The sequence below is a fragment of the Micropterus salmoides genome, unplaced genomic scaffold (genome assembly GCF_014851395.1).
Source record: "Micropterus salmoides isolate LMB-PRFRI ecotype aquatic unplaced genomic scaffold, ASM1485139v1 Ms_hic_scaffold_2, whole genome shotgun sequence".
Lineage (NCBI taxonomy): Eukaryota > Metazoa > Chordata > Actinopteri > Centrarchiformes > Centrarchidae > Micropterus > Micropterus salmoides.
Window position 1 is genome coordinate 48,589,864 of NW_024041150.1, and position 14,042 is coordinate 48,603,905.

Here is a 14,042-nt window from a genome sequence, read left to right on the forward strand (position 1 = left end):
TGTAACCTTTAAATATAAATATACTAACATTATACATTAGAATGTTATAACATTTCCTTACACACTCATTAACACTAGTTACTCCTCCAGGTTGGATAGTATCGAGGTGGGGGGTACCAGCCGACACACGGCTATATGTGAATGGGAAGTACCGGCACCTATTATTTTTTACTTCAAGCACTGTTTTCAACATTACTGTTGTTGTTCTGTAGAGCACAGTGAAGTGTGCTTAGCTGTCACAACCCACAGTGGATAAATCTTATTTTCTGTTAGATATTTGCATCACATTAAACCAGTTCTCATGTTACTGTGTCCACCTTCCGTAGCCCTTTTATATCATTACTCATCAGTAATATTGTAGTTTATATATTTTTGTTGTCAATCTTTATTTGCATGTAATGCACTAGTTCAGCTTTCTTGGAAATCACCTGACAATCCCTGCTCCCTCAATTGGGCAGGACAACAGCTACAAAGCAGGAAGAAGATCTGGTTTCTGATTTGCTGCTGCAACTCTGCTGTGAAGGCGTCAAGGTAAGAGAATCGTGTGTGTGTGTGTGTGTGTGTGTGTGTGTGTGTGTGTGTGTGTGTGTGTGTATGTGCACACGCTCATGTGCGTGTATGACTCACATACATACAACAGTATAAAATCTGGAGGCCAGAAAAAACAAATGTGACAATAGACCTCAACATACAATTTATTTTAAGATTTGTATCGTTTGTATTTACATTTTGTCTATTGTGTTTATCTACAGCTGCTGTAAAAAGTACATTTCCCCAGTGTGGGATGAAGTCTATCTTATCTTAAATATTTGAGCATTCTTTCAGTCCCTGGGTTTGGTTGCCAGATGATTTCTTATTTTAATGTCCTTTTACCAGTAATGTTTTATTTATATATGTATAAGCAACACTTTATAGCAGTGTTCATGTTATTGTGTCCAACTTCTGTGGCCCTCTCTCAATAAACAAATGTCTGACTCAACCTGACATTTCACTGTTGAGAGATTACCACTCTTGATTTCTATATGGGCGGTGTGTTGTGAAGAAAAGCTAAAGAGCAGTTTAGTTTCAGTTTAACCAGCTGCTGCACCTCAGTCTGTAATGGCTGCTTTAACATCAGCTCCACTTGTGGTTTTGTTCGCATGTTCATGGATCTTTGTTCTGTGTCAAGGTAAGAGTGTGTGTGTGTGTGTGTGTGTGTGTGTGTACGCCATGAGCATAAGTATAAAGAATAAACTTTTGTTTTCCTCTATATATACACAACAGCATAAAACCTAGATATCAGAAGATGATCGCAGACAGGACAGAGTTACGGGTGAAGGCAGCACAGACAGACAGCAGCAAACTGGAAACTGCTGAGTTTTAACTTTCAACTCTGAATAATGTATTATTACAAATTAAAATATGTACATTTACAATCTCATTACATAATTTCCAGTTTGACATTTTGATAGGTTGATAGCAGATTTGATTAAATTTGGTTAAAAACTAAATTTATTTAATTATAGGTTGAATTCAGTGAGAGCATAAGAAAACAGCATAAAACAAAAAGTCAAAGTTATCAGTTAAGTAAATTTACAGAACATAATTCACGTGTTATCAGGAAGTTGATCCCACAAAGAGAGCGTTAAAAGAAATGTCATAGGAAATGCTTCAGCTTGATTTTAATGTAAGGGTTTAAATTTTGACAAACTAACTTACTGTGGCTATAAATATAAACATGTATGTTGTAATTGTGTGACAAAATATTAAAATGTTGTTTTGAAATTTTATAAAACCTTTTAATTAACATATTATTGTCCTGCTCAAATTACTAAACCTGGTGTGGTAATTTCAGACAGCATGTTTCAGGTAAAAAGGTTCAAATGAAATGCACCACTAATGTGGATTCATATAACCTGATGCAAAGAGGGAACTCACATATCTGTCGACACAGAACCGCGGAGACGTAAGGCAAGTTTATTTGTATTGCACAATCTAACAACAAGGTAATTCAAAGTGCTTTACATAAAACATAAAAGCAACAGGGAAATATGTCAAAGTTTAAAAGCAACATAAAATATAATAAAAGTTACAGTGTTACAATCAGGGTTAAAAGAGTTAAATGGAAAATAATAAAAAGCTAAAAACAAAGACAAAGAAACAGGACAGTAAAAGTTAGAGTGCAGTGTAAGTTATCAATAAAAAGAAAAATCTTAAATATTTAATTAAAAGCTGTGGTAAAAAGAAAAGTCTTCAGTCTTAATTTAAAAGTTTCAGCAGACCTGCAGTTATCTGGGAGTTTGTTCCAGATATACGGAGCATAAAAACTGAACGCTGCTTCTCCTTGTTTAGTTTTGACTCTGGGGACAGAAAGCAGACCTGCCCCAGACGACCTGAGAGGTCTGGATGGTTCAAAGAAGCAGAAGATTGGAAATGTATTTTGGCCCTAAACCATTTAGTGCTTCAAGAGACAGAAAATCAACTTCAAAAAGAAACCCCTGAAGCTAAATCCTCAGGTCCAGGAACCAAATCAAGCAGTTGACGTCTTCATATAAGAAGCCCTGCAAAATCAACAAACCATCCAAAATCCAACACCCTCAGTAAACCGATTTATTACAGACACACTCTTTTAATACATATATTTTAAAAAGGGAACTATTTCTTCATAATCATTTATTTATTCCTAAACATTTATATATCCTATTATTTAACAAGACATTGGACCCATGCCTCCCAGGTGTCCCCCAGCATCTTCTCCTGTCCCATGAATAAACTAACAAATCTCAGAAATAAAAACAGATGTGACAATAGACCTCATAATTGTTTAAGATTTATAGTACTGAAGTTTTTTTTTAAACTTCATTAACTAATTACCTTTTTATTATGATGATTTATAGATTCACCTTCTGTTGAATGATGTTGATCATTAGGAGAGAAATGTGTGAAACTTCCTGTATCACCTTCATTTACTGATTTAAGAACTGTAATTTCAATTCAATATGTACAGCATTTACTCGTGATATCTTATTATAATAATTACTTTTATTATTTGATAATGAATTTTCATGTAAAAAAATCTGCTGGTTGTGCACATATGTTTGCTGCTTTTCATTTGTTTGTTAATAAAGTTGAGGTTTGGACACAACAAGCATTGTGAAGGTGTCACTTTGAGCTCTGAATAACTGTACAGCATTTCTCACAATTTACAGAATCTTTACAAACAATCAATCAATTAATGGAGAAAATAATCAGCAGATTATCCAGAATGAAAATAATCATCAGCTGCAGTCTGATAGTTCAAAATGAGCTCCAGCTCAACAACTACAGCAGTAAAATGCTGCTTTATATTAATGTGTGAGGAAAAATAATCTGATGGTAGAATATTTAATAGTACAACAGTCACAGGGACATTAAAGTACATTTTCCTGATTGTACTCACATACTTTTACTTCAGTAACTTTTTCAATGCAGGACTTCTATTTGTAGAAGAATATTTTTACAATGTAGTACTTTTACTGTAGTTTCTGTATACTTGATCCACAACTGCTTTTCTCAGTCTTTAACAAAAGGAAACTAATGATCTGTGATGTGTCTGTTTCTGACAGCGTCCACTGTTGGCAGATATTTCTGTATCTTTGACTTTAAACACAATATAAAACTAAAGTCCTGCTATCAAAATGTTACTTGAGTCAAAGTACACAATTACTAGCTAATTTTACATGATGTTGGCAGGTAAATCTGTATCAGTGTGTTGTATGTACAATCTTGGGGTGGTGATGGTGCAATGGATAAGATGTCTGCCTTTGGTGTGAGAGACCTGGGTTCAATCCACCATTGTGTCCCTGAGCAAGACACTTAACCCCTAGTTGCTCCAGAGGCGTGCGACCTCGGACATGTATAGCAATTGTAAGTCGCTTTGGATAAAAGTATAATTTAAATATATCTTAATCTGCAGAGTATCTTGTGAGCAATCTGTCAGCTACATGTTTTCATTTCACATGTTTACAATGAAGGAACGATCAGAGCTGTTGATCCTGTTAATGCTGCTCTCATTTGAGCTGGAATTAAAAGCAGCTCAGCCGAAACTCACCTGAGCTTCCAGGCAGCCGTCCAGCTTTCAGGTTGGACAGCGAGCATTATGTCCTCATTTAAAACCAGGAAGCTGACAGTCCAGTCTGACTCTTTATATTATAACAGACAGACTTTATATCAGTTATTTGTTGACTTTTGAACAGCTTCCTGTCTTTAGAGCAGAGATAACCAAGAGTCAATAAACCAGATAAAAACATCATCATCAACTTTCTTTAAGCGTAACTCTGGAGCTGAGAAACAAAAGCAAAAGCTGATGGCTCTGAATGTCTGTCTGGGCATGTCCCTGTGATTAGAAAACAAAATGTTGGGACATTTAGAGGGCAGAGTTTGGCATGAAGCAGCTCTGAGCTCATTTTAACTTCACCATCCCCCACACGTCAGTCTGAGTCAGGATGTGGGTTCAGTTCTTCCTCCTTACTGTTGGCTGGCAGAAACATGAGGACATCATGTGTGTCTGAAGACACAGTTTTGTAGTTTCCCTCTGTGACACATCCACTATTGTGTCCTGTGGTGTATAATATATGTGCATTTCACGCATAACAGTTTAAAATAGCACTGTAGCAGCAGGACAGAAGAGCAGTGATTGGTGGTTATGTAGGGACCGAACCCTTCTATAGAATTTGACCTCTAACCCCTTGTTTTGATATCCTATATAAGCTGTGTTTGATGTACAGAAAGACAGAGTGGTCATCGTGCTGGGTCACTCTCCAAGCTACTGCAGAGCTTGTAATTAATGCTGAACTCCTTGATGTAATAAACTTTTATGATCAAGAACAGTGTCAAGCGGGTTTCTTCTCAACACATTATTGCAGCATTATTGTTCGGACACCACAGTCCCTAAGCAACATACTTAACCCCCAGTTGCTCCAGATGATAAATAATATGATAAAAACAGACGTGGGCCACTTTAGGTAAAGTATAACTTGAATAAGTAAACTCCTCTTCTTTACCAAGTTGGTCAGTAAGGAATCTTGTTTTAATTATTGTTGACAACAACAAACGGTTTGTCATGTGAAAGCACCACTCTAGTGGCAACGTTATAAACAAGGTTCTCTGTGACCTTTTGAGAAATACATAGGAATAACAGGGATTAATGGTCTGACCCCTCAGCTGGTGTCCATTTGACCTGGTGGTCTGTACCGACAGAAAGACATGCATTAGATGTTCCGTGTAAAGAATAGGCAAATATAAAATCACAGTATGAACAATCAGGGTGATAAGATTATAGCTAGTTTGTAAACATTAACAATACGGATACAGGAGGATGTCACTGTCGGATAGTTGACTGTGATAAAAGGTAACATAGAGACGAGGACACACGGAAGGAAACAGAGATACATGCAGATGCTTGGTACACCTGGGCTAACTGGTTTGGTGAGGATGAAAATGATGGGAATAGAAATATGGCCTTCAGTCACCAGATCTCAACCCAGTTTCACACCTGTGAAAGATTTTAGAGCAATGCTTTCCTCCACCATCGCCATAAGACCATCATATAAACTTGTATCTTCAGACTATGTAGTGATGTCTGTGACTGTCTCTGATGACCATTTGTAATGTTTGACAATGTTTGTGTTTCTTTGTATCTGCAATATTTAGATCTCTCTTGCAAAAAAAATATTGAATTCAATGGTCTGGTTAGATAAATGTGGTATATAATATCTTATATATATATAAAATGATGATCACAGTCAATGTTGAGAGTGGGCTGTTGATGAGATTGACATTAACTCCTACAGATAAATGGACATACCATTGTACTTGTGTTATGTGTGCATATATGAAGTGGTCTTTTCTGTGAACTCCACTACATTAGAAATGATCCGCTTTATTGAAAATAGTGTGGTTAGCATTGAAAAGTGGATAAAAACATAGTGAGACATCTAAATGTCTCTGTGCAAGTAACTCATTAACTACCAAAGCATAATACAATATACAAATGTCCATGTCATTTATTATGCAGGAAATGAAACATGTTCAGTATTACATGGAAATACGTTATTCTTGTAAAGAAAGACGCCATTATTTGAAGTTTTAGGCGGCAACCAAGAGGTAACGAGGACGATGAGGCCTGAGCTGCCAGCCAATCAGAAGCAGGACACAGTTGTTTTATATTTATATACATATATACATATATATACACATGTACACACAACAGGAATGCATTGACAAAATGCCACCATTCCATGCAGCATGTGGGCCACATCTTGGTTTGTTCTTGCTTTATATGGGCTTTTATCTAGTATTGTTTTTGTATTATTGTCTTTACACTTGTTAAAGCACTTTGTAACTTGTTTTTGAAAAGTGCTCTACAAATAAAGATTATTATTATTATATTATATGTGTCATGGTTACGGCTTGCTTGTTGCCCAGATCTGGCAATCAGGAGTGGATCGCCCAAGTGCCATCATTCCAAGCGGTAAGTGGGCCAGATTAAAGTATCAGGTTTGGGGCGGATCAGGGCCACAGTCATTTTGTTATCTGGGGAAGAAAGGGGAAATATACTGCTTTAGAATTCATTATGCAGTTTTGCACATAACAGAAAATCATGCGATTAATCACAATTAAAATTTGTAATCGTTGCCCAGCACTACTTTGTATGTTTTATTTGAATGTCAGTATGTCTGACACACACAGTATTGATTATTTGTTTTATTATTTAATGGTAGTGTAAGACCTGGAGGCTTCTCTGTGGGCCCTCCCTTGAGGCCTCCAGGAGAGCCACATGTCTGACACCACTGTGACGATGCAAGACAAACACAAACACACGCTAATATTCAGATGCACATTTCACCTATTTCACATTTCGCATATTGCATTTCACCCACATTTATGTTACAACTGACAACCAGACTATGAGGTGAATTATAACATTTTACTTCTTGTGTTTGAGTCTAAATGCATTTTCTGTCTGTGTTGCAGAGAAAACACATCATTTATTAGCAAACACACGTGACTAATTTGTGTCACATTTTGAAGGCTCTGGCTTAAAAGAGCTCCAAGGTACAGACAGAAACGTCAAAAATGTTTCAACTCATAATGCAAACTACATATTTTTTCTCAAATCACTCCCAACATTTTTAACATGACTTTAGTTGTTTTTAGAGCACATTAAAGTTTGCTTTGCAGTAACAACTGTCATAATAATACAACATAATTCCTCTTTTCTGTTGGAAGTTTGCATCACATTATAGTGTTCATGTTATTATGTTCACATTCTGTAGCACTTTAATGTCATTAGTCATCAAACAATCTTGTAGTTTATATATTTTTGTTGTTGTTTTGGCCTATATGCGTGTAATGCAGTAAACAGTTCAGCTTTCTTTGAAATCACGTGACACATTTCCTCCTCGCTTGTTTGGGCGGGTCTACTGTAAAAACAAAAAACTATACAACAGGAAGAAGAACCCAGTCTGCGTTCTGCTGTCATGGTCGCTTTAACATCAGCGCCATTCGTGGCTTTGTTCACTTGTTCATGGATCTTTGTTCTGTGTCAAGGTAAGAGGAGTGTGTGTGTGTTGGACTGTGGCGATTCATTGACGTCAACGCCATTGATTATGAAAATACGTAGATTCGCATAACTTGGCCTGGACAACAAGCCGCCATCTTTGGCATTACGGGCTTTTCCCATAGAGCCGTATGTGAGCAGGAAGTGATTGAGTGGCGTGTCTGCTCTGTAAAACGTCTCTGATATTACACAGAGGTGAAATAAATCCATTTCAGAAACATTTAAAGTTGAAATAAAGTTCTGACGGTCTGTTATTATTATTATTATTAGTAGTAGTAATATTGTAACACAGCAGTGATGCGGAAGTTAGACTATGTGAGAAGTAGATCAGCAGAAAGTTGATGGATAAATTATCTTTGATTATGTTGATTTATAGATTTATCTTCTGCTGAATGATCATTAGGAGAGAGATGTGTGGAACTTATAAACTTATTTACTCACAACTGTTTATTAATTATATGTGTGTGTGTGTGGGGGGGGGGATAAATAAAGTTATTTGAATTGAAACTTCCTGTATCACCTTCATTTACTGACTTAAGAACTTTTTAATAACTGTAGTCTGAACTGTTTATACAGCAATTACTCCTGAAAACTGTCTGTTGTTGTAACTCATATTTTCAATTCTATTTACAACATGTTCATTATAATTTATATTCAAATATAGTTTTTTGTAGACTTTGACTCTGCAGGCTGCTGGATATGTTTGTAAAGTTTATTATGAGCTGACTTGTGAACAGAGTCTCCACCTCTGACCTCTGTTCCTGTCCAGCACTGTAGTTTACTGTGTGGACGGATGGACAGCAGAGACCAACATGTGTCCTCTCCCCTCTCGTGGTGTCTGTCCATGCAAATCCAGCAGCTTCATTTGTCTCTCTGAGAAGTAAAGCAGTTTCATACTGTAGGGACTCTTTCCTCAGTAGAAGTAGTTCAGACACAGTCTGAGTAGAGGACGGACAGACTGGGGACACATTTGGAAAACAAGGACAAAGATTCAAAGCTTCTAGGAAATAATAAACTTCACATGTTTAATATTTCAGCTGTTTGTTCAGGCTCAGAAATGCTGATGTCTGTATTCAGATGGGAAATAATATCAATAATCAATAATCTCCAAACAAGCAGAAAGCAGATGAAAGTAAAATGTCTCCTGTCTGATGGTGCGGAGGACGACTTGACTGACAGCTGTAGAAATGAGCAACATGAAGTCAGCGTGCAGCTGCAGCAGAGGAGTTAGTCTCTCCTTTCTGCAGCTGGGACTCAAGTTGTCTGAGAACAGGGTTTGAAATGCTGCTGAGTTCACATGTGCTGTTTTATAGAGACCTGATCTCTGCTGCTTCCATCAAAAGATGTTTGAACAACAGGAAACATTACAAGTCCTGACTGGAGGCTTTTCTCTTTCTGTTCAGAGACACAGGAGCTGAAGGTGAAGCCTGGAGAGGACGTCACTCTTCCCTGTCGGAGTCACAGAGGTGCTGACATAGTAGTGATAAAGTGGATCAGATCTGACCTGAAGTCAGATGATATTTATGTCTTCTTCTTCAGAGACAACCGCTCACATGAAAACTTCCAGCATGAATCTTTTCGTGGTCGAGTGGAGCTGAAAGATCCAGATCTGAAGGACAGAGACTTTTCTGTGATTCTGAAGAACGTCAACATCAACGACACTGGAACATATGAGTGTCAGATTAGAGAGAAAAATGAGAAAGGCAAAGGTAAACCCATCAGCATCATCAGGCTGACAGTGACAGAGCCAGGTGAGTCTCTTTGTCTCTCAGGTGAGTGTGTAGAGCTCAGAGTGTCTCTTTGTCTCTCAGGTGAGCGTGTAGAGCTCAGAGTGTCTCTTTGTCTCTCAGGTGAGCGTGTAGAGCTCAGAGTGTCTCTTTGTCTCTCAGGTCAGCGTGTAGAGCTCAGAGTGTCTCTTTGTCTCTCAGGTGAGCGTGTAGAGCTCAGAGTGTCTCTTTGTCTCTCAGGTGAGCGTGTAGAGCTCAGAGTGTCTCTTTGTCTCTCAGGTGAGCGTGTAGAGATCAGAGTGTCTCTTTGTCTCTCAGGTCAGCGTGTAGAGCTCAGAGTGTCTCTTTGTCTCTCAGGTGAAGCTGCTTCCTGGTAGTTGAGCTGAGAAACATCACAGATCAGATGTTTGTGTTTTAGAAAGATGTTGCTGATGAGACTTTAGAGGAAACAGCTGCTACGAGTCATGTGATCAAAGTGCAGTAGATAATGTCTGACATTCTGTTCACCTGCTGACAGCTGATACCTCACACCTGTTTCTGCTCTGCAGGTCACACAGCTGGACACAAGGAGGGAGGAGACAAGGAGGGAGGAGACAAGGAGGGAGGAGACAAGGAGGGAAATGTTGGACTGATGGTCGGTCTGCCAGTTGTTGCTGTGCTTCTTGTTGCTGTTGTTGGAACAATGCTCTTTAAAAAACGCAGAGGAGAGACATCTCACACAGGAGGAGAGACATCTCACACAGAAGAAGAGACATCTCACACAGAAGAAGAGACACCTCTCACAGGAGGAGAGACAGACGCCCTAAACCCTCCAACATCAGGCTGACAGATCCAGGTGAGTGTGTCGAGCTCAGAGTGTCTCTTTGTCTCTCTGTACCACGAAGCAGGATTTGAGCTTATCCAGGTAACTTCGGGGTTTTCAGCACCATGACGATGGTTCACTTCTTACCGGGGTAGATCACCATGGTAACTTATGCTGAACGGCTAACCTGCTCCGAAGCAGGTTATGTTCCAGATAAGAGATCAACTCTATAAACACTGTCCGCCTACTGACCAATCAGCTCTCTGGAAAATGACATCACCATCTGTAGGAAATCACACAGACTGTTTTATTGGCTGCTTCATGTTTGCAGCGGTGAAACTTTTGTACAGCGAGATCATCCTACAGAGACTGAAGCACTAAAACCTTGTAGGTTTGTAAGATGTGACAGTGAGCTTACTCACCACTTTGAAATGCTTTTTATAAATTTTACTTGATCCCAAGTCTGTTTCACACATCCTGTCACAGCCGTTAAAATAAATGGGTTTTCTTTTTATGTGAGGTTGAATATTCTGAGGATATAAATTAAAAGGCCTATTAAATTAAATTAAGATGAGTTTATTTTAACATTATGTTTTATTTGTTTCTTATGTTACAGAGATCTTTTGTTATGTGGGAGAGTTTTCAGTAAATGTTGAGTTTCAGTCTTTTGCCACTATTAATAATAATAATAATAATATAATAATATTAGCCTCTTTAACGGCAACGCGCTCAGGGCTGGATTTGGAAACCCTGTGTTGAATTATCAGGTTAATAACCAGCATCATGTGACCATTTAGCCTGATCGTGGTTGTTAGTGTCAGTGAAGCCAGATAACAAAAGACATCCTGGGCATGTTGAACTTGCTTCGTAGTAAAGGCTCCTGGTAGTTGAGCTGAGAAACATCACAGATCAGATGTTTGTGTTTTAGAAAGATGTTGCTGATGAGACTTTAGAGGAAACAGCTGCTACGAGTCATGTGATCAAAGTGCAGTAGATAATGACCTGTTTCTGCTCTGCAGGTCACACAGCTGGACACAAGGAGGGAGGAGACGAGGAGGGAGGAGACAAGGAGGGAGGAAACAAGGAGGGAAATGTTGGACTGAGTGTCGGTCTGCCAGTTTGTGTGATTCTTCTTCTTCTTCTTGGTGTTGTTGGTTTTGTGATCTTTAAAGAATATAACAGACCCACAGGGAATCAACAACCTGCTATAAACAGACATGAACTGCAGAACCTGCAGAGAGATTAAGAGACCAGAGGCAGCAGATGAGAATTAGTGAGGATCCAGACTGAAGTCACTCTGGTTACTGTGGGGAGCACTGATTGGTCGTTACTCTCTGGCTGCTGATTGGTGGACTGAACGTGCTGCTGGACAGAAGAAACACATTCCTCCTGTAAAATAAACCTGAGCTGTTGACACACATCTGATTTCACCTGGAGGCAGGTTAATGCCAGATGGGCTGACTGACCAGCAGCTCTGTGGGACAAACAATATGACCTGATGCTGGAACAGCCAGCTGATTGTTAATTAGAGGAAGTGGTACAGACCGTCAGCACCTCCCCCCACCCCTTCAAGTGGATCCATCCATCCATGTAAATACAATTAAATGGGTAAAGAACTAAAAAACGCAAAACACAGAGAGAAAAATGAAAATAAATTTTTGATCAACAGTTACTGATGTCAGTGCCGCTCAACATCCTGCTAGCTGCAGTTATAACACTAACAGTCTGTTCTGGATGACGGAGCTGGACTTTGTTCCCAGTCCGACCCTGAAGAGCTCCGTCCCTGTTGTTCACTCACCGACCTGCATCAGCCTCGGTGAACACATCTAAATTTGACGTCTGTCGCCACTGTGGTGTTTTGAAGAGTGGGTGTGGTGGTGCTTGCGTGGATATTTAGTCTAAGTTTCTAACAGGGCCGTGTCGACTTTGTAGCCGCGTGTGAGCAAGGTAACCCCTGGCAGTGGCAAATATCTTTGGTTTAATGTTTGATTTGATTACATTAATGTTTCAGTTGAGATTTACAAGAAATATTTTATTGCTACTGTGTAAAGGGAATTGACTCATCCACCATTGTGTCCCTGAGCAAGACACTTAACCCCTCGTTGCTCCAGAGGCGTGCGACCTCTGACATGTATAGCAATTGTAAGTCGCTTTGGTTAAAAGCGTCAGCTAAATGAATAAATGTAAATGTTCCACCTACGTGTCTTTACTAACGTGTCAAACTAAAAAAGCCTTCACAGAGTCGTGTAATTGTGACTTCATGACATTTCATAAAAATCTGAAACAGCGGCTGCGATCATTTTACAAAGTACACAGAGGAAACCCTGCTGAAGGGAACCTTGTTCTGAGTCCTGGCATGAGAACGTGTTGTTTCCTTCTTAAAGCAGAAAGTCAGAGTTTGAAGCTCCTGATCAGCTCTGAGTTCAACAGCAGCTGAAACATTTGGGATTTAATCTTCATCATGGAGAAATACTGCAGACTGTATCATGAGGGAGGAGACGAGTTTATCCTGCTGCTGCTCAAAGACACAAAGTTAAACCTGCTTTTAATTTACATTTATTTTGTGGAGTCACCTGAGCCAACTGAACAAAGAAACAGGTTTTATTAGAGATCACTCTGCAATGATTCTCAGGAAACAAAACAGAAAGTTGGGATTCAGAGGCTTTCTGCAGTTTGAAGCTAATTTAAGCTAAAAAATAAATAAATAAAAAATTATAAAGCAGGACGTGTTTATTTACCACAACAGCGGAGTAGCCACCTCGTGTCCTCCATCTTTACTGAGCAGCAGATCACAGAGCAGCTTGAATTCCAGCACTCTGCACTTCTCGCACTACATTTACAGAAACCTTTGACTTTTATAGCCATTATGTTGCTTTATGTTTGCATAGGTGCTTCTATTTTTTAGCTACTTTTAATAGTTTATTTTTTAACTTATTTGTTCAGCTTTGTTGTTTTTAGCTGCAGTCTAATATGTCTTCATACCCACTGCCTCTTCATTTCTACTCTCCTTCAAATTAAAAGCCTCCAGTTTTCTCCTTTCGTCTCCTCTCGCTGTGACCTTTACTAAACATTTTGATTTGAAGAGGCAGCTGCAAAAATCAGCTTAAGGATCTTTGCCTGCTTTTTTTTTAGAACATTTATCACCGTGTGTATGGTTGAGTCTTTTCCCAGATGAACCTGACTGTGACGAAGCTCCTGTGCTGCCCCCTGCTGGCTGTCTGACTGCATGTTTAAATGAAGCTTACAAAGTGCATCTCATCCCCTGATTGGCTAAATGTTAAAATCATCAGTCAGTGATTGGCTCAGCTGCTGTACTGACTGCTAACAGACAGAACAAACAGAAAGCTGCTGCATCATTTCTCCATCAGCCACAATGATTTGTATTTAATGAGGACCAGTTAGTGAGCAGTAAACCAGCAGCTGGACATCAGTGGTTTGACTGGTGTGAAGCTCGACCTCAGTGAAGAGCAGACGACCTCTGGCTCTGCTGGAAACTCTGAACACAAACAATGTTCTGCTAGGAAATGAAATGAATGATGTTTTTTCTTAATTTAGCTCATTGTTAATGTTAATGAGCCCATTCACAAGGCCACATACAACAAAAGTGAAATGACATTAAGGGAATTAGGTTAGAACAGAGACTTACGAGGCGCCATACAAACAGTGAAGGACAAAGAGTTTGATGGCGCATTTGATCATCTCAAATAACTAATACAACTTCTGAATACAAAAGAAAACTGCTCCTGCTCCTGTTGTTTATTCCAGCAGTGTGTCACGCCTCTTTTACACATCATGGCTGCTGAAAAGACTTTCGTAAAGGATACAGCAGTAAATCCTCCCCCTGCAGGCTTCCTCGATCGTCGAGGTGAATTTTAAGAATAGAGATGTCCTTCAAGATGTCGCAGTGGGATCGATTTCCAGGGTGTCAATTTCT

At 39.1% G+C, this 14,042-nt stretch overlaps 1 protein-coding gene across 2 annotated transcripts; it reads left to right on the top strand.

The window, feature by feature from the left end:
- The first annotated feature begins 1,062 nt into the window (after positions 1-1,062).
- Positions 1,063-11,931, top strand: LOC119913141 (butyrophilin subfamily 2 member A1-like). Of its 2 annotated transcripts, none has more exons than XM_038732469.1 (4): positions 1,063-1,168; positions 8,983-9,330; positions 9,855-10,141; positions 11,128-11,931. In XM_038732469.1, the coding sequence occupies exons 1-3, from the start codon at positions 1,099-1,101 to the stop codon at positions 10,130-10,132; spliced, it is 696 nt and encodes a 231-aa protein (XP_038588397.1). In that variant the 5' UTR covers positions 1,063-1,098; the 3' UTR covers positions 10,133-10,141; positions 11,128-11,931. The 2 variants fall into 2 exon arrangements, with proteins under 2 accessions (XP_038588397.1, XP_038588396.1); XM_038732468.1 differs by lacking the exon at positions 1,063-1,168 and adding an exon at positions 7,459-7,569.
- Positions 11,932-14,042: the final 2,111 nt, after the last annotated feature.

Bases quoted from the DNA above. Each gene is read 5' to 3' on its own strand.
- LOC119913141 (XM_038732469.1), top strand. From the start codon at position 1,099: ATGGCTGCTTTAACATCAGCTCCACTTGTGGTTTTGTTCGCATGTTCA. The intron at 1,169-8,982 runs GTAAGAGTGTGT...CTTTCTGTTCAG, and splicing joins GATCTTTGTTCTGTGTCAAG to AGACACAGGAGCTGAAGGTG. The intron at 9,331-9,854 runs GTGAGTCTCTTT...TCTGCTCTGCAG, and splicing joins GCTGACAGTGACAGAGCCAG to GTCACACAGCTGGACACAAG.